This window comes from Anguilla rostrata, chromosome 15 (assembly GCF_018555375.3).
Source record: "Anguilla rostrata isolate EN2019 chromosome 15, ASM1855537v3, whole genome shotgun sequence".
Taxonomy (NCBI): Eukaryota; Metazoa; Chordata; class Actinopteri; order Anguilliformes; family Anguillidae; genus Anguilla; species Anguilla rostrata.
Genome location: NC_057947.1, coordinates 11,856,100 through 11,881,845, shown reverse-complemented (window position 1 = coordinate 11,881,845; position 25,746 = coordinate 11,856,100). Strand labels below are relative to the sequence as shown.

General features: G+C 46.8%; 1 protein-coding gene across 5 annotated transcripts in view; it reads right to left on the bottom strand.

Moving 5' to 3' along the window:
* Positions 1 to 25,423, bottom strand: part of LOC135240906 (FERM, ARHGEF and pleckstrin domain-containing protein 1-like) — a 90,117-nt gene extending 64,694 nt beyond the window's left edge. For 2 of the 5 annotated variants that reach the window (XM_064310944.1, XM_064310945.1), the window contains exons 1-2: positions 25,145 to 25,422; positions 13,459 to 13,655 (exon numbers count right to left, since the gene is read on the bottom strand). In XM_064310944.1, coding sequence (XP_064167014.1) covers positions 13,459 to 13,629 — 171 coding nt within the window. In that variant the 5' untranslated portion in view covers positions 13,630 to 13,655; positions 25,145 to 25,422. Of the gene's footprint in view, positions 1 to 13,458; positions 13,656 to 14,308; positions 14,328 to 18,698; positions 18,819 to 25,144 lie in introns of those variants that run through there. The other 3 variants (XM_064310946.1, XM_064310948.1, XM_064310947.1) reach the window with 3 other exon arrangements.
* Between the last annotated feature and the right edge of the window lie 323 nt (positions 25,424 to 25,746).

The following is a 25,746-nucleotide window of genomic DNA, read 5'->3' as shown; positions in this document are numbered from 1 at the left end:
CACACACACAGTATAACTCACATACACACAAGCACAATGGATGTGTACTCACAAACATACACGCACATAAGCCAACTCACACATGCACACAAAAAGGTACATACACACGGTATGTGTGCACACCTACATGCACACATACAATGTACAGTATATGCGCTCACAGACCCACACATATTAATGTGGTTTCAGAGAAACACATGAATTAAACATGAACACAATAATCTGAATGTACACAAAAAAATCTTCTGAATGTACACAATTTGAAAACATGAATATGGAAGGACCTGTGCAGAATTTATACAACGAGGACCCCCTTGAGCCTCTCCTGGGTGATGCATACCTTATCAGGAGACCCAGCAGGCACACAGGCATGCATGCACATACATATATACACACACAACCGGCACGCATACACACACACACGCACACATAAACACACACGTGCAACTGGCATACATACACACACACGCGCAGATACACAACTCACTTGAACACACACTCAGGCACGCACAAGCACACACAAGCACACACACGCAGACACTAGAGCCTTCCTTCCTCAAACCCAGCCGTAATACTGAATCTCAGCCGGCTTGAGTTCAGAGACAGTGTGAATCCTTCAGTCTTAGTGAATGCGGACACTGCTCTCGATCACCATCGCAGCGCTATATCCAGAAAGCAAAGCAACCCTGCCTGATCCACTCCTGGTTACCATGGACACCAACCGTTCCCCTCTTCAGCATCTTGACGGGGATGGAATTTTTAGAAGCTTCAATTCTGAAACAGTAGCTTCATAGGCCCTCGACAAGGCTCTCAATCTCACTGGGTTTGTCGTAAGGGTTTATCGTAAGGGTCTATCAGTGGCTCAGTCTCTTGGTGACTGCAGCTCACAAAAAACTACACTTCCTGCTTAAACAAAGGATAAATAAATAAATGAAATGAGTAACTCCACAAAGAGCTCTGTCATGATTCACTGTTTCCAGCACGTCAAAAAGAATGAAGCGGAAGAAAGAAGAAAGTGATTTGCGTGAAATCGGGAACTCTGCGACTGCGTACCAGCTGATCTGTTCTCACCAGAGCAGTCTCCTCAAAAAGCCCCAGCACATCAAGCCAGTGACTCATCAGGACGCGATCAGCTCTGATTATCCACCTGGTGTGCTAGGCCTGCTTATCCCGTCCTGACGTGGTCCGGAGCCATCGTGCCCGGTCGGGCATATAGACTCTTTCTCGCCCACTGTCAGGAACCATGAACCACTGAGGCAAACACAGGAACAGGAGGACTGCTTGGAAAAGAAAGGGTGGTGTTCAGTACTCATTATCAAAACACTAAGCAAATGCCAGCTATTCCGAAAACTAGTTGAAGCTACTTTGCAAGCGTTACGCACAGATGTTCAAGAATAAACATGAGCATGTGTTTAAGCTTGTATTTTACGTAGCATCTCTTTACTTACAAATTATATAATTCACTAATTCCAGCTAAATCTGAATCGGATCAACACAATGTTGCCTTTCCTACCATAACCACTACATCTCCAGATTACAGTGAGAGAAGCATTGTGTTTAGTTTGTTTATTTGAAGATGAGAGCCCGAGACAGGGCTACAGAAGGAGAGGACAGCGCTGAGTATCAACCACACAGGAAGCAGCCACGCCCATTTCAAGCATCCTTGTCTGTCTCCAGGAAGTACCACAATAAGCTTAGAAGAACCGCTCATCTTCCCTCATCTGGTAAGCAGTAATATTAGATACTACCAACCAGTTGAGACTGTGAGAGGCTTTTAAATCCAGGCTGAGGTCTCTAAGCCATGAAGCTGTAGACTGTCCTCAAACAACTGGAAAGCAGCTTCTTTTCCCTCACTATTGTAAAACACTGTCCGAGTCTGACCACGGTCCACCACTGACACCCCCGGGAAAACCACCGCAACCAGCCACACCCCCCTCCCTAGGGGCACGGGGACTTACGGGAGACCAAGGGGGTTTCGGATCGGATGAGGACCTGAATCTGCTGGTTGAAAGCAGCATCTCTGAAATCTACGGAGCTGTAGCTCTCCATGGCCAAGAGGGGGCGATGCTGCTCAGAGGCAGGGGTGCCTAACTCTTCCCCGAGGGGGGGGGGGGGGGTCATGCATTACAGCTCCTGCTCTAACATCTGCTTAGAATTATTTAATGAGCCCAATCATTTCCCCTAACGAGCCCACCAATCATTTTAATCACTAAGGATTTTATTGTAATTTTTCTTTTTCCAAATACATATTGCCTCACAGCCAAAAACTGCACACGCTGCCTATGCTTAATCCTACACGTTACTGCAGGGCACCTTAGGGGAAAGGCATCAGCATAAATGTGTAGTGAGCGAATTAACTATTTGGACTAATTAAGTCAGAGTATTCAGTTGAGGCAAGATGTGGTTTAACCACAATGGCTCTCCATGTCATATTTAACACCCTTGTTCCACATGCCTGGAGCCTTTCATACCGTGCGCTTTGCGGGGTAATGTATAAACTGTGTGCGTGAAGCAGAGCATCATGGTAAATGGGTAAATGGACTGCATTTATATAGCGCTTTTATCCAAAGCGCTTTACAATTGATGCCTCTCATTCGCCAGAGCAGTTAGGGGTTAGGGGTTAGGTGTCTTGCTCAAGGACACTTCGACACGCCCAGGGCGGGGTTTGAACCGGCAACCCTCCGACTGCCAGACAATCGGTCTTACCTCCTGAGCTATGTCGCCCCATTGTCATGGTTTCCCACAATACCCCGAGCTCCGAAGGTGACAGGTGTTCATTATGGTTGAAGTGAACATAAAACATGTGGCTCATGTCAGATGCTACACACGCTACTCCGCCACAGTCATGCCCATAGACTCATATAATCTACAGATCGTCTAATGGTGCCAGCCTTGTGCTCCAATGGACAGAACCGCTGGAACACTGCGGACAAATACAGTGAGACATGAGCTGCCATCTGGTTGGCTGCTGGCCACCAGGTAGAAGTCATGTGGTCTGGTTCAGTGGGGAGAGCAACTGAATGACAACATCCCACTCGCACAGGAATCACCACGGCGGCCATTTTATGGCATAACCTGGCAACCGGCCAGGGGCAGTAACTACATGTGGGCCCATTCCTGAGAAAGGGACTTTTTTGTGCGACAAATAAAACTCACACATACAAAATTACCATAGATTTCTGCACATAATTTTAAACATACAAAAACCGCAGAGCGTTGAAACATTCACGTCAGGACACATAAACTCACAATATTCAACATGACTAAAGTTGTTGGTGTGTAATTATATTCGGGTTACTAGCGGACACCGCGCTTCATGATCGAGCGCAGGCTACGCTACGTGCCGGCCGCGTGCCACGGCCGTTGGAGCGCACAGATGCCCCGCCATAATCCCGCTCATTTAGGCAGCGGCGAAATGGAACTTCATTACTGTTCATCACCACCAAAAGAGCCAGCTAATGTCATAATCACTCTCCATTTCAGTGAGCGATGGCACGCTTTCTACAATGCACTGGGCTCTGCTCCTGTGTGTGTGCGTTTGTGTGTGTGTAAACTTGCTTCACAACCAACAGATCGTTTCGTATTAATAATTCATCATTCTTTTGTATCTTTTGTATTACAGATAATTATCAATTTGAAGTCTGAGGATCTTCAAATAAGTAAAGATTTTCCCGATTCCACGCCCTGTTCCTTAACCACTCCTCAAACGCCATGCCCTACTTCCCCCGTTTCACAACCACACTCTAATCCACTCATCTCAGCTTCCTGACTCCAACACAAATACAGCGAACAGTCGAAGCAAATTATCCGCCAAGGTCGACTGAGGCAAGCAAAACACGAATAAAAGAAAGAAAGAGAAGAAAATAAAATCGGTGTGGGCGGGTGAAGCACAAGAAAAGCAAAGTTTTTTTGAGGTTGTGTGTTGGGATGAATCAAGGACAGCTCAAGCATTCAGTCTGAGCGAGAATGACACAGATGGGGGAGGGTTGTGGCTCACTTCTGATTCGCTGCTACAGGAGGGGAAAGTAAATATCACGAGATTCTAACAGCGGAAATGAACTCGGGAGAGAGCCGCAGACCTATTTAACCTGAGGTGGCAGACCAGCAGGGTCAATCGACTCGGACAAACACATTTCTCCCGCCTTCTTCTCCAGAACACACCGACATCTCCTCACCCAATGACTTCACAATCACTGAGTTAATGACATCATAAACACTGAGCTCAACATCCCTGCAAATCGGAAGAGAATATAAATGACTGATTACCAGGAGCAAATATAAAACTGCCAATAATCCGTAGTCATATTTATATATGATATTTTAAAAAAGGAGCCAGTCCAAATTGCCTGACACGGCTTATATTACGCAGTGTGTAAACGTGACCCACAGGTCTTCGGAGTCTCCTCTGCAGCACACGTATTGATCCGAACGTGTGGGTGGCAGGGTATCGGCGTGTGTGCGCTGAGAGGATTATAGCCTGGCGACAGCCGTGGCCCACTCCCTGTATAGCCTCCCCGTGCGATTAGCGCGTTCATGAAATGCGCTTATGCATAATGCATCACGGATTCGGTCAAAATGCGCTTTTACGTCCATTAATATCCTAAATATTTGCATTTTGTGGTCTCCTAATATAATGTGTGCTATGAAGGCATCCTATACCAGTAAATGTAGACAGTAGGTTTGGGGATGTGATGGGATGTATGGTTAAAATCTGGTTGGATCCTGACCACATCTGATAACACACATGCTCAAAATGAGGTAAAGTATGCACAATGGCGATCAGAAAACTGGTGGGTTCTCCTGATCGATGAGAGCATGACGGGTGTATCTCGTTCCGTAAATCGTAAGTGGATAACGAGCAGTGATCCTCCCTTTAATCAGCTGTAATCTGTACATACTTATCTCAGTCAAATGCACAGATGTCACCGGAGCTACTGTATGCAAGGCCGCCATTTTAACCACAACATCAACTTAAAGGCTGTGGTCCAGACTCCAGACCCGCGCAAAGCGGTAAAGGAATCTATACCGACAGGAAAACTGCTCTACTGGTGAGAACATTAATAACACCTCACTACTCAATTTTCCTTATACTAGTGGACTAAACACAATCATTCATGAAAATGACACAAGGGTGACTAATGGATTTGGTAAGTGTTAGTCTGGTGAAAACCACCACCCCCCAGCCCCCACTCAATACAGAATTATGGTACAAGTACACTTCTCTACCGCAGTGAGGGCTTTGGTTGGGGGGGGGGGGGGGTATAGACTCGAGCGTCATATCAGCTGCCACATAAGATACTGACACCACCGCCAGCTCCATGGCAACCACCCTCAAAACTTCCTGTAACCTGACAGGGCTAATAAACAGGTGCTGTCACCCTGACTACTGAAACCAGAAAGGAGCTCTGCCAGCAGGTGGCTAAGCTGGCGACAATCTAAACTAATGGATACCTACTGGTTATACTTCCTGGTTCCATTGCGGTTGTTATTACCAACATAAATATGTGACTGGTGCAGCACCTCTACGGCTTTTACTCTGCCTCTTTTAGCGTTCCCGCTTCCAAATTTCCAGAGGAATTCCAACCAGGAGAAGCGTGAAATTCCAGGAAAAATATCAGAAGCGCTGTGCTCTCGGGGCTGTTTCCATATTGATTTTGTGGTTGCGGTTCATGTCCTATTAATAGAGAATGAAAAGGAGGAACAGGCAGCTACAGCACCAGGAAATTGTCTGACTGTATTCTGTCCAGTGCAGTTTGTGTCATTACTACTAATAAAGTTAACAGGCCTTATTGAAATGTTCTTCCACAGAAAACATTAAACTGCAGTCCAAGATGAAGGGGGGAAACTATGACACCATTACAGAGTCAGTTTGGTGGTGATTAAAAAAAATAAATCTTTCAGGACAGTAACCCCTGCAGTGTCTCAGCCAATCAGAACCCCCGAAAGGTACAGCAAACAAAAAACATTGAAGCATCTGAATTAAAGCGCAACTGACAAAATCACAGCCTTGAATACGTCCTTGTCATGCATGTTTATGTTCCCTCCTCTTAAACAAACCATCTCTTCATACACTCGTCTTTTTTACCCCACTCTGAAGTCCAGCTGGTAGGAGACTGAATGCACTGAAAGCCCACTCCTGTATACAGAGCGATGCAAGGCATAATTAATCAAACATCGAGAAGGCAGCTGAAGGACAGACTATGCTCAGTGCATTTATTGACAGACGACTCAAGCCAGCTCCTCACAAACAGCACCTCTCTCTTCATTTCTGTGTGTGAAGCTGTTGTCACCAGCACAGAAAACCAGGTCCAGTTTTCAGTGGCTGACTTATTGGGCTTTTTTTAGGAATGGGGGGGGTTGACTCTCTGAAGAGTCCTTCTCATTAAGGCTTCAGTAACGCATCTGGAAGCAGACCAACACTGTCACCCTCTTCAACATCACTCAACAAGCTGACCGGTGTTCAGGACCCACGGTCATCTTCCATAGTAACAGCACAAACCACAGAGGCTACCAATCAGGTCAATGTGCACTGCACAGCCATATGGCAAAAGATACCAGCACAACCATATGGTAAAAATATTCAGGTTTAGGAATAGGGACAGAAAAACCCAAAAAACATTATACCATAACAAAAATATTTCCAAGAATCTGACAAAAAAAAATAGTGCGTGGTTAAGTCATACTGTGTTATTAAGACAGAAAAAAGAGGCCTTTTTTGGGTCATGAGTGTTTACACTTCTCTTAACCTACACATTTTAAAGGTGAGTAAATTTCCCTGGCTTCACACAAACCTCAGCTACAAGCTTCAGCCAGCAGCTTCATGCTTCATTTATAAACCTCTCCAGACAACACGTTGGTTCTGGCGTGCGGTGAGGTGGAGACAGCTCGCGTTTCACTACACAGAGCCATCAACTGCTATGTGATTTTTTCCTGGTCAGGAAATTCTGATTTTCTCTGACTCCAAATGTCTCTGGGGGCCGCTAGTATTGGGCTTTCCTGCTGAAACTTCTCTTCTGCTGACAGCTGTCGGAGTGCTGAAACTCTTGATGTGTTCACCGCCTCTGGTTGAGACAGCCAGGGTCTGATTAATCCGGAAAAATCCAATCCCTGCCGTTTCACGCCATACACATTTACCTCCGCGCAGCTGTAGGTGTGGAATCTATCATAACTATGCTAGTGGCCATTCGCTTTATCCTGTACAGAGAAACCAATCACTGCACATGCTTCTCATGCAAAAGGGTCATTTAGTAAAACGGCTTGGGTTTGGCACCCTTCTGAGAACATCCACAGCCACACAATCGAGGAAGGCGACGGCTCTCTCCCCTACGTGACCCACGGGTGACCCCGTGGAGCAGCCCCCTTCCTCCCCGGGAAAGGTCTGCAAACAATTATGGGGGTATTAAAGCGCTGTTCCTTCCTCCAAGATTAATAAAGTCTCACACACACAAACAGCGAGGCCCCTTCCAAAGGCTTACATTTCAGCATCGTAGCCATTTTTAAAAAAACGGCCAATTACAGAGCTCCGGGTGACCTGCGATCTGACACGGCACTTTTAAAAATGACTGAATGCAAGACCGATCAGACACAAAGACAAATTAAGCGGGGAATACAGCGTGTGTGGCGACACATTAAGAAACATTGCCGCATTTCAAGGTTTATAGCCTCCCTGGCACATGCAGTCATATCTTGGATTGCGCTGCTGTGCTCTGGGTCTGATAGCTGTGATTGACAGATTGGGGGCAGGGAGGCAATCACAGTCCTGTGCTAAGGTAAAGGGGCGGGGTCTAAAAAACTGCTAACAATGGCTTCAGAGGACAAAATTTGCATAAGCCTAGTGCTTTGTGGTGATAACCTATACATAAACGACACAAGAATTCACATTTCTACTTGGCAAAAATATTCCACATAAATAAAAATAATAATGGGAATCGAATCTCATGAATGTTTAAAAGGACAAGCAGAAGGTAGGAGGACAGTCCGCACAGCACTGACTTTAATGATACAAATTAAAAGCTGTCAAACACACCACAGCTGCTTCAGTAATTCGTAGCTTAAATAGCGAACACCAAATCCACCATTTCACAAGGAAAACACGCTCTGTGCACCATTCAAACAAGCACTTCTGCCCCACATGAACAAAAGCTAAATTCTGTATTCAAAAATCCATTACAGGTCAACACTGCAAACTTCAGACCAAATCCAAAAATCAATGTCACCCTAAATCCTAGAAGCTTTCATGCCATTATATAAAGCGCCAGTGACCATCTCTCAGAAATGCCTACAAAATAAAGCTTTTTTTCTCCCATCATGCTGTGTCCTGTAGTTCATTCCCCCTCAATGTGGAATCGTCTGCCACGTTGCCTTGTCTGGACAGTTTTCCATGACCACAGAATGTAACCGGGCAACCAGTGGTTTGGACATCAAACACAGATGATTCAACTTGCAAACCTACTGCTGTGCCACAGTTTTCGGATTTATATATCAACATCAAACATGGGTCACCATTTCAACCGCACTGAGATTTGAACCTGCACCTTTCCAGGTTAAGTCTGGTTCCCTAATTGGCACATCACTGCTCCATAAGCAGACAGAAAGAGTCTCGTCACTGCTGAGCTGCTGGGGTTCCCATGACCACCACCGCACCCCTGAAGAGAGTCCCTGCTATCAGGCGAGAAAACATGGTCTCCATTCAGGCACAGAAATAACACCTCACCGTCCTCACACACACCCCGAAAGAGATCACATGCCCCCAACCTTTTGACCTGTAATTACGCAGGACCAGAACGGCAGTGTCTGGTGTAATTATGCAGGACCTGAAGCGGCAGTGTCTGGTGTAATTACACTGGAGTCCAGGAATGTGTGGGTCTGGGGTTGTGCTTGGCTGCCAGGGATATAAAGGCTAGGGTAGGTGAGCGAGCTCCAGAGCTGACACGCACAAATGCTCAACAAGCAAAAATGTTCTTTCCGTTTTACCTTGTAAAGACATTGCGTGGACGCAACTTCCCTGTTGACCCAAATGGGGTTTTAAGCGTGAGAAGAGTGAAATGGACAGCAAAGGCCAGTTTAATCACAAATCTCTAGACTACATGTGACAGTTCAACAGCAGCATGCTAGTGTGCAAACATGACACTGTGGAAGCACTCACACACCCTTTCATGAACAGGCATACGCATATTTAACATTATAGGATATAATAATTTATGTGCCCTGATAAAAGGTCACTGTTTGAGGACTTTCCCATATGTGTACTGGTTCATTCACCCTTTTCTATTGACGTACTTCCATTTTTCTGGGAGCTGAAAGAGCTGACCACAATAATAACAGCAGGCATTTCAAACAACAAAAGCAGACATTTCAAACAAGTCGTCTATTTTTAGGTCTGCGGCATGCACTGGGGTGTCTCCAAGGTGACAGTGTCGAGGCGTGACAGCTCTATCCAACAGGGGGGCAGGTTTTTTTCAGACGGTCTGACTCCTCATGGAGGAAGTAGTGACAATTACAAGAACAAGAGCGAGCTTAAGAACAACAACAGCGACAATGCTAATTTTACACATTCGTGTCGGTCTGTCTGTCAGTAGGATTATCAGTGAAACGGCTAATGACAGAAGCAGGCCTCGGATTCCATTACTGTACAGCAGCAGGAAATGTGTGCATTTCCAATAAACCCAGAATAAAGACAGGAGGGAAAGGCAGTGTGCTGGTAAGAGCATCTTCAGACATGAATGAGCTACATCTGCTGCTAACATCAAAGCATGCTGTTCTCAACGCAATACGAAGGAGAGCACAGACGCACACACACACACACACACACACACACAGACACACACACACAGACACACAGACACACAGACACACACACACAGACACACACACACAGACACACAGACACACACACACAGACACAGACACAGACACACACACACGCACCCACACAAACCCGGACACCTGCGCGCACGCACGCACTAACTCACAGATCACCAATGAGATGACCCTTTGCTTCTGACCTGGTCGCCGCCTGAATTTCTCAGCCAATTGAATGCACACGACTGTGCAGTGCTCACACTGAGCACAGCCATGCTGAACATCCTCAGTTCAGTCGCCGAGCACTTCCTGTTCATCATCAGCAGTGCTATTTACATTCAGCATTGCGGAGCAGCGCTGTTTAGCACAGGACCGGCTCTTATGTTTGAAAAACTGTCCGTTAAACTTTATGAGCTGCGAGGCCTGTTTAAACCCAGGGGCGTTAGAACACCAGAACTCTGAGTGGGCAGTGTGGTGCGTCTAAGAGGAAAAGATAACCAAAAGTGGCACTTGAGCAAAGATTTGAAATAATTGTTATTCCAGCAGCAGGGAAAGGGGATTTTGTGTAGAATGTCTCAGCAGCAGGAAACTGGTGTTTGATCAGTTACAGAATAGCATGTGCCTTTCGGACAAAACCGCAGTTGGACAAAGAAGTAAAAAGATACTTCCTTGCCTACATTTAGTATTTACACAAAAACAGGCGTGGTGTTCAGGAATGATTCATTTCATCCTTAGGGAACGGAATTAAACTATAAATATAAAAGTTCAGGTTTTACTTCTCAGATGAAATGCTGACATTCCTGTGTGTCATGTTTGTATGGACAAGTATTAATCCAGGGCTGCCCAACCCTGTTCCTAACGCCCAGTAAGGTTTTAACTCCTACCCTAACAAAGCGCACCTCACCCAACAGCTAGAGATCTCATCAAACTGCTAATTAGTAAAACCGGGCTTGCCAAATTAGGTTTGACATGGAAACCTGCGTGACTGCAATTATAATTGAAATAAAAACTAGTGAGGCCAGATTTTTTTCCCTTACCCAAAATCACCCAAAACATTTGAATGATTTTCCATGAGCCGAGCATCTCTGGTCATTGGATATAGTCTGCATGTAAATTTTGTTCCCCCTGACAGGCAGTCCCATTAGTACACAAGATAGACTCTTTCCATGTCTATTATGAAATTTGCAAAACTTCTGGTGGTAGGGAATCAACAAAGTGCACATACCTACTATGTCCTGCTACTATGATTCTGATTATGATGATGATTATTATTTTTACTTTTATTATTATTATTATTATTATAAATGTGACATGCGGAAATGAGGAGGCACGCAGGCCAGTTATCAGTGGAACGAGCAGGCCGGTTTGAGGAAAGGGCACTGGGGAGTCCCGGAGGGCTTTTCGTTTACACATTTATGATTTTCCCTCCGATGCCTCTGCGCTTCCAGACTCCCCTGAGAGGGAGAGAGGGGATCTTTCATCCCTCTTTTTCATGTTTTTTTTTCGGTCCTCCTTAAAAGTGGAATATTATTTGTCTGCGGCCCCGGCTCACAGCAGTGGCGTGGTTAACTCCAGTTACACGGGGCTTTGATCTCGAATTTGGCTCGGGATCGCTCTCCCGTGATGACAGCGGAGCTCCGCCTCCTCGCCGAGCGTCTGAGGACCGGGCCGACTGCTGTCACACGGTTTCCATGCCGATCTTAAGACTTTACGGCACACTTTCAGAAGAGATTTAACTCACAAGGCCTTCATAAATAATACATATACAGTATAGTAACTGTACCGCCTTAAAATGTATGAAAGCAGGGATCTGTGACTGTGGTCACAGAAGGCCACAGCGCTTGGCTGGTTTGTGCTGCTAGTCAGCACTTAATTGGCCAGTTAAAGCCACTGATTACACAATTAAATAACCTGGAAACTGCCTTTTTTTTTTGAAACCCAAAACCAGTTGACTGACCCCTGTGGCTCCCCAGGGTTGCAGAACTTGTGTATGAAAGATGCGTTTCAGAATGCGCTGCAGTCAGATGATGTAAAGACGCTACGGTGTTTTCCCTTGGCTGTTTGTGGGCCGTTTCTCGGCAGGATGTAGTAGCGCGGGCGCTACACGAGGCCACGCAGTCTCTCCCTCATTATCATTCCCCGGCTGATCCTCACAGCCTCAGTGACGCTCGGTGTGCGTAAAGCCCTTTTAGTCGTGCTCAGAATGAGGAGTGGAACCTGACTGACTGACTGATGGATGAAAAGGGAACTCTTTCCAAAAACCTGAGCATCGCTGGTCCTTTCATCACCAATCCCCGTTTCCCATCGGCAGTCCCCCAGACGCTCGGCGGAGGACAGGCGGTATTCCACCGGTCCCGTCAGCACCGTCCCATTACTTCCGCCGAGTCGCCGACGCACCTGAGGGCGCTTTCAATCAAAGACCTTCGATGAAAGAACAAAAGCCACTTCCATGTGTTTGGAGAGGGGAGAAACTGAATGCGCAGTACACTGGGCTGTGGGGGGACTGCAGCGAACCCCAAAGTGAATCATTAGGATTTATTTCACATACACTCTGACTGGGGAGGGACAGAGCACTGTGGGGCGTAAGAGCTGCTCGCAGGCTGAGCACTCGCAGGTATTCCAGCCCTCCTTTTGTTTTTGGGGGGGTGGAGGGTGGGGTGCTAGCGCTGTCTGTAAGTGTGGAAACACCTCCCATACAAACTAAAGAAGTATTCAGCAGTCAGTCAGCCACCCTCCGGCGTCCATGTTTCAGAAGCGGACACAGTCACACTGGCGTGGGCGGGACAAGGGAGCGCCATCACCCTCCGCCATCTCCATAGCTAGCCAATCAGAGCGGGAGCTGCCAGGCAGCCCTTCCACAAAATCCTTCCCATCAGCCCCTGTGGTTCTTGGAGGACTATGCTGGTTCGCGTTCCCTGCATCAGCACCCCCCAGGCCACCATTAGAAGCACTTGCTACCTCATTCCAGGACATTCCACTCCCCTAAAAAAATCACTACAATTCCCAGAACCCCCATATGTCAGAAGCTAACAGTGCCTAAATTATTCACTTAATATTTCAGCAATAACGTGGAGTTCTTGAGGGCTGCATTTTAATCGGGAGGTGAGGTATCATTCACAACAACAAATCATTCAGCAAACATGCACCGTTCCCCTGACAAACTCAGCTTGTGCTGCCAGAACTACTGCTGTGCGCATGTGCGCGCACACACATGCACACGCACATGCACGCACGCGCGCACGCACACACACACACACTATCGTGTGACACACACATATCCTTGACCAAAGGAAAGTGGCAGCGGTGCTCCCCCCGTTGACTCCTCTCCCAGCCAGGAGATATGAAAAGCGACTGAAAGGCAGGGCAGCGGCATGTTGACACAATTAGACTAATCGTTCTTCGGACCCATTCATGCAAGGAGCACCTTGAAGTTTAATTTGGTTTCCATGACACCGGTTGCCCGTAACAACAGGCTGCCTCCGGCATAAAATCCACTGCTTCGCAGGCAGGTCCTCCGCAGCAGAGAGAGGCCGATCGAACAGCTAAGCAAGGCTCGACAGTAAAGGGGAAGAGATTCCTCCATTTTTGCTCTTGTTTCATAAAACTAAAGCAGACCCTTCCCCCCCTACCCTGAATAGAGGAGCCAGCAGGACTCACCGAGACGTCGAAGACCTCCTCCGTGTCATCCAGCAGGTGCACTCGGACGGAGACCTGGCGCCCCGGGGGCATGGCGGGGGGCTTGTGGCCCGGATCCAGGGTGCTGATCCCCAGACTTTCCTGAGCGCCCAGCCGCTGGCCTGCAGTCAGTCTTGGCTCCGGCTCCACCATCGTCCCTGTGGCAGCCTGGAGTCAGCCTGGGGGAGCAGTGCCACAGAGGGGTCAGTAACTAAAGCACAGACTCGCCTGCGCTGAATCACCTGCACTGACAGCCTATTGGAGTCATTACAGAGTCAGTAACTCAAGCACAGTCCTATCCACCCTGACCACAGAGTCTGTTCAGCAAAGGCTCACAAAAAAAGGCCCACACTGAGCACAGACTCATTCACATGGAGTCAGTTGAGCAGACTCATTCACACACAGAGTCAGCTCAGCAGACTCATTCACACGGAGTCAGTTCAGCAGACTCATCCACACACAGAGTCAGCTCAGCAGACTCATTCACACAGAGTCAGCTCAGCAGACTCATTCACACAGAGTCAGCTCAGCAGACTCATTCACACAGAGTCAGCTCATCAGACTCATTCACACAGAGTCAGCTCAGCAGACTCATTTACACAGAGTCAGCTCAGCAGACTCATTCACACAGAGTCAGCTCAGCAGACTCATTTACACAGAGCACGGTAGAGGACGTTTCCTCCTGTCATGTCTGCGCACGCTGGCGTCTTTCGCAGAGCAGAGAGCTGAAGATAAGCCCAGCAGCGGGAGCTCCACATCATTAGGAAGGAAAGAGTTTCGCTCTCAGCCAACAGGCTGCGCAGAGAGCCCCGGGGGAGGGGGATTCACTCACCTGCGCTAATCTGTTAGCCTGATTGATTCAAGGTGCTGGCTGCGTGAGTCCAAAGTACGAGCCTGAGGAGCAGTGGGATTTTTTTTGTTTTTTTAAACCCTGCAGGACGAGTGTTTCCAAGGCAACCCAAGGATCTACACCCAAAGGAAAATTTACCTTAGAGCAAATTTATTCAGAACAGGAAGCAGAGTGGCCCCTCCCTCAATCTGACCATATATTTCCCCAATACAGACGTGCTACTGCTACTGCAACAGTTCTGAAAACACAGAGCAGAGGTCTGCCCCTGAAAAACAAGAGTGGCTAGAATTCCTGCTCTAAAAACGTGGGGGGAAGAATAGCGCTGAGCGAGCTGACATGTCTGTACATGCAGTGCAGACCAGGCAGGACTGTAATGTGACCTCAAGTCACAGCGCCCTACCAGAAAGAAGAGCAGTTTGTTGAGATCTTTTCATGTCAGGTTTCGGTCCCATTTTTTAAAGAAATCAGCAGTCTGCCTTAAGTAGGCTGCTTGCTCACAGGATTAATAAGCACCGTATCTGGACTTTGGGGAACAGCGATTCAACAGTGGAACGACAGCGTGAATCTCGAGTGAAGCAAAACAGATGTGAAACCGAATAGGCCTACATTTCTCACAGCTTGCACTCCAGCTGACTGGCGCACCACAATAGCCCAGACACGGAACACCACATGCAAGACGAGCTCCGTCGCATCACCATGGTGCCGCCTCAGACTCGTCTCCATGGAGATCGCAATAACACTGACGGCTATGGCTTCATGTTAGAGTCACTGTGATACAATACTTCGGTAACATACACAAATTCGTCAGATTCTTGGACCTTATTTGGAGTATATTCTCCTGCCTATGAAGAGCATTGTATTTACTCAACCCTTCTACTGGCACACCAAGTAAAAACCCATAGAAAAATTATATAGCACTCTACTGAGCTGACTTACAGGTTTATAGGCTGTTAATGTGTACACTGTAGAAACATAACATTGGCCTCAAATATCTATTATTATTAAATGTATATATGAATCACAGCCGTTGCAAATGGTCTGGCAGCTTAACATTGTTATCCATGCGCTGAAAGCTTCCCCAGTGTGATTTCTCAGAAGGGGGAAGTTTATGTCATAGTATTCAGTCAGTATTTCAGTAGGAACAGAGCCATACTGGAAAGGAGGTTCTTAAACTACCGTGTCAACCTCAGGGTCACTTTCAACCTCAGCCTCACTGTCAGGGTGAAATACTGACCGCGAGCCAAGCCGCGTCTGCTCTATAGCAGAAACCAAATAGGCTCTGACAAAGGTGTCCCCGCAGAAGCACCAGTAGATTCAAGATCAGTATTCCATCCCTCCTCTCTGCACACCAGGCCCACCGGTGATACAGGCAGTCACACGGAGAGAGTTTAGTCATACAGGCTCATCTGAGGGGAGCTAAGTCATATGGGTGTAATACTGAAAGAATGTGGTCACACAGATTGTCTTCTATGAGACTGTGGTCAAAGACACAGGAAACTGGAAATGCATCATGTCAATGATCAGCAAGCTGGACCTCTAATGACAGAAGAATCCAAGGAGCGAGTGGGAGCGAGTGGGAGCGAGTGGGAGCGAGTGGGAGCGAGTGGGAGCCCCCCCCCCCCCCCCCCGTTAGTGGTGGCACAGTTACTGTGAGCTGAGATGCAGAACCCTGCCCACCCACACCCCCCTTTTTTTTGCAAAACACATTCCGCAAACCCCCCACCCCCCACCAGGCTGGGCAAGGTTGACAATGTTTACCACACATTCCACAGCAGTGATATCAACCCAAGACCCGGCTCTAAAAAAAACACAAGCCTTAGAGAGCTGCCAGCCAGCTTTAACTGACGGACCAGAGGCCAGCTTTAACTGATGGACCAGAGGCCAGCTTTAACTGCATCTTATGTCTGCAATGAACATCTGCTATATGATGGCCTATAACAACTCCTTGCCACACAGGCTTAAGAAGCAGGTAACCTCAAATATTCGTCCACTGGCCTAAGCCTTTGTTCTCCATTCTGGCTTTTTCTGCCATTTCTACAGTCTGAAATAGTTATTTCATGGGAGACCTCCTGGGAAAACCAAATCTATACTGAAAGTGGCGCAAGAAGGCCAATAAGCAAAGAAGGCAAAAACAAGCCCCACAGTGATGAGGATACTGTGCTGTACGAGGTTCTGCTCTTCATGTGAGACATTAAACCGAGCTCCCAGCTGACAGTGGTAATTAAAGGCCCCATTATCAAACAGTAAGGGGTGTCACCCCTGGTACCCAGGTCAAAACTCCCAAATGGGCTCTACATCTGGCTACCTAATCATCCCAATTAGAGTTAATTAGCTATGCAATCCCTTCAGTTCCCTAGTCACACAGATTTGCATGATGTCACTGTAAACCAGCTGACCTTCCCAGTTACATAAAGGTTCACTGGGGAAAGAAGTAATAAATTATATGACTGTGGGGAGTAAATGCACCCAAATAACCAAGAGGTAAATGTAAGCATTCAGACACAAACATCACTGAAGGCCACACATTCTGTTAGTCTCCCTGGAAATAACAGATGTCAGTATCAGAGCAGAAGCACACAAAATAATCGCTGCCATTTCCCAGCCTTAACCCTTCTCTGCCTCCTCCACCAGGCCCCATTTAAGGAACAAGCCGTTCCTTAAGCATAGAGGTGAAATCAGCACACCTGAATGCATACTGAATATTCAGTACATAGGCCCAGCTGCTCTCTGGCTGGCCATACAGGCTCACCCGAGTCTCATTCCTCACACCTGCAGTGAGAGGCAGGGCCAGGCAGGGTTTGCCGGGGCCAGGTAGGGCAGGGGGCGGGGCCAGGCACTGTGGGAAAGTCTTGCTCTACCTGAAACTCCTGGCGGTGGGGCAGGTTGTCCCTGCTGGATCTTCGCACACTGCCAGCAGACACCCCAAACGGTCACATTTCCCTCCCCCTGAGGGGATTGGGCAAGCTGAGACATTTTAATGACGACACAGAAGCGCTGACATTCCATGTGAGAGAACGAGCTTTGAGAGGAGACAAACTCCAACATCTGGCCCCAGTGCCTTATTTGCATACACAAACATGCATATACAACTAATACACACACGCGCACCACCGTACGCGCACACACACTCACACACACACACAAACAAATGCATGCATGCATGCACACAAACACGCACACACGCACGCACGCACACACGTGCATGCATGCACGCACACTACGTTTTGACCTATGGCCTTCTTCAAATGACGCGACACACATACCATAAGGTAAACATTAGTGAAACTCACTCGGTAATGCTAGCTATGCGATGCAGAAGTCATGTTTGTGTAATTATTTAATGACTTGGCTAGCGGCAAAGAACACATTTATACAGTAACCTGCTTGCTAGCAAGGAAAGAAGCCCATTAGTGAAACAAGAGGCAACACAATATGTTGGGGAATGGCGATATGGGGTAACCTGGCAGATGGTGTGCCTGTTATCACAACCCAGCCCCTACACATCTGAGAGCAGCTTGTACATGGCAAAATGGAGCCTAATTAGAACACAGACAATCGCACCGCCAAAAAAAGGAGTCATATTCAAATATTAGAAACACGTGTATTTGAAATTGCACTTCTAACAACACACCACATTTGTTGGGTTGGGTAACAGTAAGTGCACTTGCCCATAAAAAGGGTCAGAAGATGGAACCACTGAGCATATGGTCAGAAAAACGGGGGCATCACAGCACAAGCAATAAAACACTCAATCCCACTGCTTTGCACTGAAAGGATTCCAGGATATGAGCTCACACATCTCCCTGGTAGAGTGTACATGCTGTGGACTACATCTCTCCAATGTTCCACTCCCATTTGGTACATCCCTTAAGTTGGCGGTTGAGGAAAGCATTCATTCTGTGGGGAGTGTGTAGTGAAGTGAATGAAGGAGCATGATGGGATACGGAATGCAGCGTCTTTTTCACCCACACCCTGAAGAGCTCAAACTTACACACTCCCCCATTTGAAACCTTGCGTGGTGTGTACACCCCAGCTCCCGTGACTACAGGTACAGTGTATCAGGAGCACTAGCAGCAGTGGGTAACGCACCACAGTACTGTTCATATGACACAGGAAATCCAACAGTGGCAGATTTTGGTTTTCAGGCCAATGTGTCACGTATGCAAATACCTATTAAAGTCAGTGAAAATGCCTCTGAAATCACTCACCAGCACATCCATTTATTCTTCCATCTCCCCTAACTGGCAAAATCACCCCTTTCTCTCTCCACCCAGCTCTTTATCCGGCTCGCTCTACCAGTTTGGTACATTTCCATCACACTCATAAAGCTATTTTCCCAGTGTATAGTAAATATAAAAAGTGTATGACTCACTGAAAATGACAATGTGCCCAGAGGTCAATTTCAGGTTCCACTGGAGAGGCAGATAGGCTTCCTGTCTGGGCACAGAGTGTTCCAAGATACGTCACTCCATGATGCAGCTACCTGTTTCACCTGTTTGCCAGCAGAGGTGAACAGAGCTGTCACTTAAGCTGCAAACAATCCCCAAATTCATTGGCAGAATCAACCTTTATGGAAGCCATCAACAGAACAGCTCAAAGATGATAGAAACATCCTTTACCACTTTAAAGACCATCTAAATATCTTTCAGCAAATGACGATACAACGTAGATATTCTTAAGTACATTAAAGTGATAGTTCCCTTTCTCTGGGACTTTTCAATACTTCGGTATTTTGTATGTTCTTTGATTGGCCCAGACAGTTTTTATGAGCAATGATGGTTATTTCTGAAACTTATAGAATTTTCTGATGACTAGCCGATTTACGGTGTTAGGCATGGAGACATTTGGGGATCACAGTTTAAAGCAAGAAAATGTGTTTAAAGTAACTCCAAAAGCAGCTTGTTCAGCAGCTTTGTGTTTCCAGGGGTACACCACTTTGATATTCTTCAGCTTTAGCAGTTATTCCCTCTTTGGGAATCAGGAAAATCAGGTCAAAGAGAAAAACTGAATCTGGGTCAACAGGTACAAATAGCTACATAAGTACAGCACAGCTCTACAATTAGCAGCTGGATAAACATTCCCTCTACCCACAGCTCTCCACAGACCAAGTCCAGCTATACAGTATGAAGCAGACTAATATGAGAAGCCACATTTGAACATATCAAATCCAATAGCCAAGGCTTACGAATACCATTTAACCAACTAATTTTTTTATGGATCTGTAATGAAATTAAGGGCCTCTCTTATTAAGAATTTCTAATTATTCCAAAACTAGGAATAACATTTTGTATGTAAACCTGAAGGTGTTGTTAAGACATATGTAAAGCATAAAACTTTGCTTTACTCCTTGGGGGAAAATAAGATCAACAAAACCTGACTATGCTACAAGGTTAAACCTAGCCCAACCTAGACCTAACCTGCTGATCCTAGGCCAGTTCTCATACACAGAGGTTTACTGAACACCGGCACCCTTGACTACGCTTCAGATTTAAGACGCGAATGCACACTACTCCAAGATAGCTGGCTACATCTGTATTCTGGTTTCCTGTACAACTAATGCCTCTCTCAATACGCCCACAAAAGGAGTGATAATTCATCTGGAGCACAAAGGTGCTAGAGCAGGGACAAGTGGAACAGGTTTGGGACTGCACAGATACCCCACACCTTTCCAACGAATTTTGCCACAAAAAAAAAAAAAAACCCCACACTGCACTTCCAGCCCAGGACTCCTCTTCTCTCCTCTGGTGGTTCCCAAACCTGGCCCACAGCCAAAACGGTAACCTATAAAAGCAGAGCGCCTCCACAGAGGAAGATTTAACAAGGCGTGCCCTGCACCTCCCCTCCTGCACCTCCCCTCTGGCTCTCCACCCTCCTCTCCTCTCCTCTCCTCTCCTCTCCTCTCCTCTGTGATTTCTCTGTGAAGGAGCGCTTCACACAGCAGCCCTGCAGCTGTTTTAAAGCAGGTGCCCCGATCCACAACCCAAGGGCCTTTTATAAAAGGACGCTTAATTACATAGTGGTCCGTAGTTGCTGTTCATTAGCTGCTAATGACAGGCCGTCTCGCTAAACCTGCCCCTGTGCCGCAGGCCTCGAGATGCTGCCCGACCACATTTCACTCTCCTTACACATCCATCCATCCATCCATGCTAACCGTAACTGTAACCAGCGCACGGCTGCAGTGAAGTCTGGGAGAGTGCAAAGCCTGCCTAAACAGGCCACAGGGTTGGCTGCGCTGTGGACAGCACAGGAAGACAGAACCGCCAACAAACTCTCACGGACCCGACCGGTTTGCCCTGGGGCTCTGAAACCCCATTCGCTCTGTACCGCCAGGCACTTTCAAGTGTTTACGGCAGCCAATTAAAGTGCCGTCAGGGTTTATCTATGACAAACGGAAAATGTATTTAAACATTGCTTCGCTGACATTAAACAAACGGAAAGCCTTTCACAGTTAAAGTCCAGGAGTGTGTTTTGTTGCAACGTCCCAGGTCTAGACAAAGCAGGAAGATCCAAATGCCTGAGTTTAATTATCCTCACCCTCTGACCAGCAAATTGAGCAGCACAAGGAATACAAATTCCAAGACCTCAGAGCGCACACACACGCACGGACGCACGCACGCACACACACACGTGCACACACACACACACACACAATTACATGTTCCAGACGCCAATTAGCCTAACTCTGTTCCTTGAGCGACATACATATTTAAACAGCATGTTCTAATGAGGCAGGTGTCTCGGTTGGGTGGCCTCCTCGTATTTCAAATTCTCACCCTCCGATCCCACCTCCGCACTCCTTTAATGAATTAAATATGAGCAGTCGCATCCCCGAAAGCGGCTCAAAATATTTAACGTGATGAATTCCGTCAGCAAAACAGGAGGCGACATTCGCAGAAAGAAAATGTGCTAAAAACAGATTAAGCCCTTCCTTCACAACTGTGAAAAGACAAGAAGAAAATCTGTGAAAACCCACTAAGACCCGAGTACACGGCCTGTCCCAAAAAACAAAAACACAGAGCTTAATAGAGCGCATCGATGAACCCGCCAGCCGCCGCCCCACTTCACTCCGATTAGCGCGATAATGAGGCGGGACGAGCTGGACCCGCCCAACCACACCGAGTGCTCTCCGGCGTGTCCTGGTTTGGTTTCTTCCAAAAACTTCACCTGGGCGATGCCAGCTCCTCGTCACGTTCCGCGCACAGGATCGCCTCGCTGACTAAAGGCCGTTGGAAACGCTGGCTGGCGTGCAAGTCGGGCGGGACAGGTCCAACGACGGAGATTTATTCCAGGCGAAGCTTGGCTCCTTTCTGCCCCGCCACCTCCGATACGCGCACAGGGCTAAGAGGACCCAGGATCGGGCAGCGTCAGCCCGCATACGGAAAGGACCGGCACGCTCTTATTAATGCTCAGCCAAGCGGCTCCAGGGGAAGGGACAACCTGGCTAACCTGGGATGCATCAGAACACAGTGGGACTGAGCAACGCACCTGAGGCAGAGCAACACACCTGAGGCAGGGCAACACACCTGAGGCAGGGCAACACACCTGAGGCAGGGCAACACACCTGAGGTAGAGCAACACACCTGAGACAGAGCAACACACCTGAGGTAGAGCAACACACCTGAGACAGAGCAATACACCTGGGGCAGAGCAACACACCTGAAGTAGAGCAGCGCACCTGAGGTAGAGGATCACACCTGAGACAGAGCAACACACCTGGGGCAGAGAAACACACCTGAAGTAGAGCAACGCACCTGGGGTACAGCAACACACCGGAGGCAGAGCAACACACCTGAGGCAGAGCAACACATCAGAGGTACAGCAACACATCCGAGACAGAGAAACACAGCTAAGCTAAGACACTGCAGAGAGCACAGTGATATCCCCCAGCAGGACACAGCCTTGGCTTGCTGCTTTACTTTGTGCTTTAAACAAAGAGGAGAGTTGTGCTGAGGAGTGCAGGGAGCTGGCTGAGCATTTGGGCTGGAACAGAGTCACAGCTCCCTCAGTGTAGAGCACCCCCCCCCCCCACCCACCCCCAAACACACACACTCACAAATTACACAGCTGGCTCTCATTACGCCGCGAGGAGAGAGAGCAGGAGCGCAGGCCGCAGCCTCCATGCCCATCCGGGAGGGGTTGGGTTTCAGTCCCCTGCATATCCTTAAACAGCCAACCTCACCACCACACCAACTTACTCACGAGAACAAAAGGCAGCTGTTTTCATCAGAAAATGAAAATGCCCTGCAACACTGGCAGATAAGAATCCTCCCCAGAGATTAATGCAAACCAGCATCATGTAGCTGCTGAAAGGTGTGAAAAATGCCAAGTTTTAATAAACTTGAGCAACTTTACCTTTCTGTTTTTTTAAGCTTCATTTACAAGCTGAAGTGAAAAGAGAAGGATTTAAATACAGAGCAAGGCACAGGCACTTTTTTGGAAGAGAAAGCAGGGAAACAAACCAAACGCAAGTCAAATACCGAGAACGGTTATCCTATTCGAAACAGAAGCAGGCAAGCAGGCGAAGAGCTGCCAGTTGGTAGTCAGACTCAAAGCCACGGAGGAGAGGTCAGTGTGTGTGACAGAGAGCTCTTCTGTTCCTGCACCCTCAGAAGTGGCCAGAGCTACACTGTTCCTGGGGCCGGGCTGAAGGGCCAGAGCTAACGCACAAAGACACTCAAAGTGTCGAGCTGCCTCCTCTTTAATGCACTTTCAAACAGCTCAGCGTGATACCAGGGCATTCTTCTGAGACTAAACCTGGTCCTAAGCAAATAGAAAAAGGAGGACAGGCACTCCCCTGTAACTGTAAAACAACTGAACACCCAGGTCTGATTTCAACATGTTCTACTCGCCGAAACGTTACAGGGACTGTACTGTAATGGTGATATCTCCATTGTTTACAAAGAGCTAAAGAGGGGGCAATGCCTAAAATAAACTCACAGATGCCTGTTTTTTTTCCTGTCCACATGTTCAGGTTCTGCCTGCCCAGGTTAACACATTGTCTGCCACACAGTCGTGTTTAGAGCACAGGAGGCTCGGCCGTTTGGAACAAACATAGCGGTAGTCAGACTGGAGAGCCCGATTAACAATTAAAAATGCCCTTTGTCCTCAGCTCATAAGCAATTAATTCAAGGTGATTTTATTAATTTTTTATTTTTAGAATTAAAACTGCACTGAAAGTGAATTTTTTTTAGTCACACATTAGTTACTCAATGCCCACAACACGCTTAGAAAACGAAAACGAAATAATATTGTAATAAATATATATATTTTTTTTTTTGTAAAATACGTAAAGAAATATCAGGCGTTTATTTCCATAAAGTCAAAGGCAAAGGCAAAGATACATGCAGCACAAATTTTTATCTCACTTTGGAAATCGTTTGGACCTTTGGAACAGTAAGACACAGCGGTAAACCTAGACAAGGAACTGACCCTCACATAGTTTCCTCCCAAAAACACCAAGTCACAAAAAATCATTCGCACATATTTCTCCAAATTTCGTCCAAATGACTGTAGCAAAGACAGACATTATGGGGATTCTTTTTGTCGGTTATAACCCTAATACAAGTTTTGTGACCTGACAGAGGTGCCTACTCTCGTCCTGGTAAAGAATGCTGCGCAGTAGCTTTCTCTTGACTACTTCGCTTATTTTCAGACAGATAAAAATAAAATAAATTTCCAAGTGTATACACTGTTGTTGCCATTGCCATATAACTACAAGAAAAACACACGCGAAAATATAAATAACTATAGTCGCATAAAAAACAGAGATGTCGGAAATGTATGCTATTTCACGAGGCTGCTCACTGGAATGGACCACTGACAAAATCTGGTTTAAGTAACGCCGGGATATAGCAGAGCAATCCTTTTGGGTTACTATGGCAGTAGGCTAGAGTAAATTGGCGTGGTAACATACAGTGCTGCGTGTATCCACAAGGTTACCACTGTAGCTACGTGGATCCGCATACGACGTACAGTACAAACTTTTAAACTGAAGCAACACGGTATTCGAGGTTATTATTAATAATAAATGTGTGACACCTCATTCAGCGTTGGGGACCTACTGTGCCATGCCAACCATCCACATCAACATTTTACGCACATTCAACATAACAATAACTAAACTAGATCATGACTACCGTCAAATCGTTCAGTTGATTAAAAAACTGCAGTCGTATAACGCAAATGTCACTGACCAACAAACCTTCCAGGCAGTCAAGCAAACGTAACTGATAGCTAGAACTGAACCACTGTACAGCCTAGTATTTTCTCCGATTTCATTTCTCAGCCTCAATGTACAGGAGTGTGAAAAACAGCCAAGACACGAGCTCACACATTCATTCACTCACTCCGATCAAATGTATTCATAATGCATGGAATGCTTCGGGCGAGTGATACGTGACATCTGTTGGAAGGAGAAATACCTTTTCTTATCCTATCATTCTGATTCTAGCAATAGACGTACATTACAAATGTCCGCTTGCGTTTGCCCTTTCCGTCTTTATGATAAAGTAGCCCTATTGGAGGTTCATCCCCGTTCTGCCTTAAATTGAATTTTAACCGGCAAAATACAGTCACCTTGCTTTCCTTGATACACCGTGTGTTTGTTTTTTTACAGTCGTATCAACATGTCACAAGCCAACAACACAGTTCAAACAACTGCTTTCATAAAGCGGCTATTTAAAATCACAGACAAGGTCGCACCGGAAAGGAATCCCAGGTGGTTGGTGATCAAAGACTTAGCTAGCACTAATCGTCCCTCTGAGAACTTATACAAGGCTATTTTCTTCACAAGAAAATCCAACGAGTCAATTCGCTTACCCTTTCCGTAAAATCCGCAGATATTCCACGTGTACGATTTTTTTACTGTGTTACTGTAGTTTCCGCTCCCCCTTGAGAACACAGTCGCAACGTTTAGGAAATCAGATGTTGGTTGTTGCGAAGCAAGGCTTCTGCACGGTCGCCATGTCGGACCGACTGCCTGTGGATACGGGATTACATTGAAACTAGTAGCAGATTCACACAGAGTTTCGCTACCCGAACAATAAGGGAGACACACTGCCTCCAGCAATCTTAGACGGCACTGCACCTACTGGAAGCAAGAGAGCCCTGACACTGAAAAACAAGTTGCTTATTGCCATCTAGTGGACACGTTCATTTAAGAACGGTACAGTGCACAGTTTGGAATTTGAGACACTCCAACTGTGGGATAACTCCCAGCGACTATAATTTCAACATGTTCAGCAATAAAATGGTCAACAGAAAACACGAGCTAACACACAAAATAGAAAATGAAAAAACGCGTTTCAAGAAGACAAGACGAACGTATGAATAACATGTGTATTTCGCCTATTTTTGCTGGCTAATTCCGTTGATATGCATGCAGTAATCTGCGACAACCACACCCGTGCAATCCTGCAAAG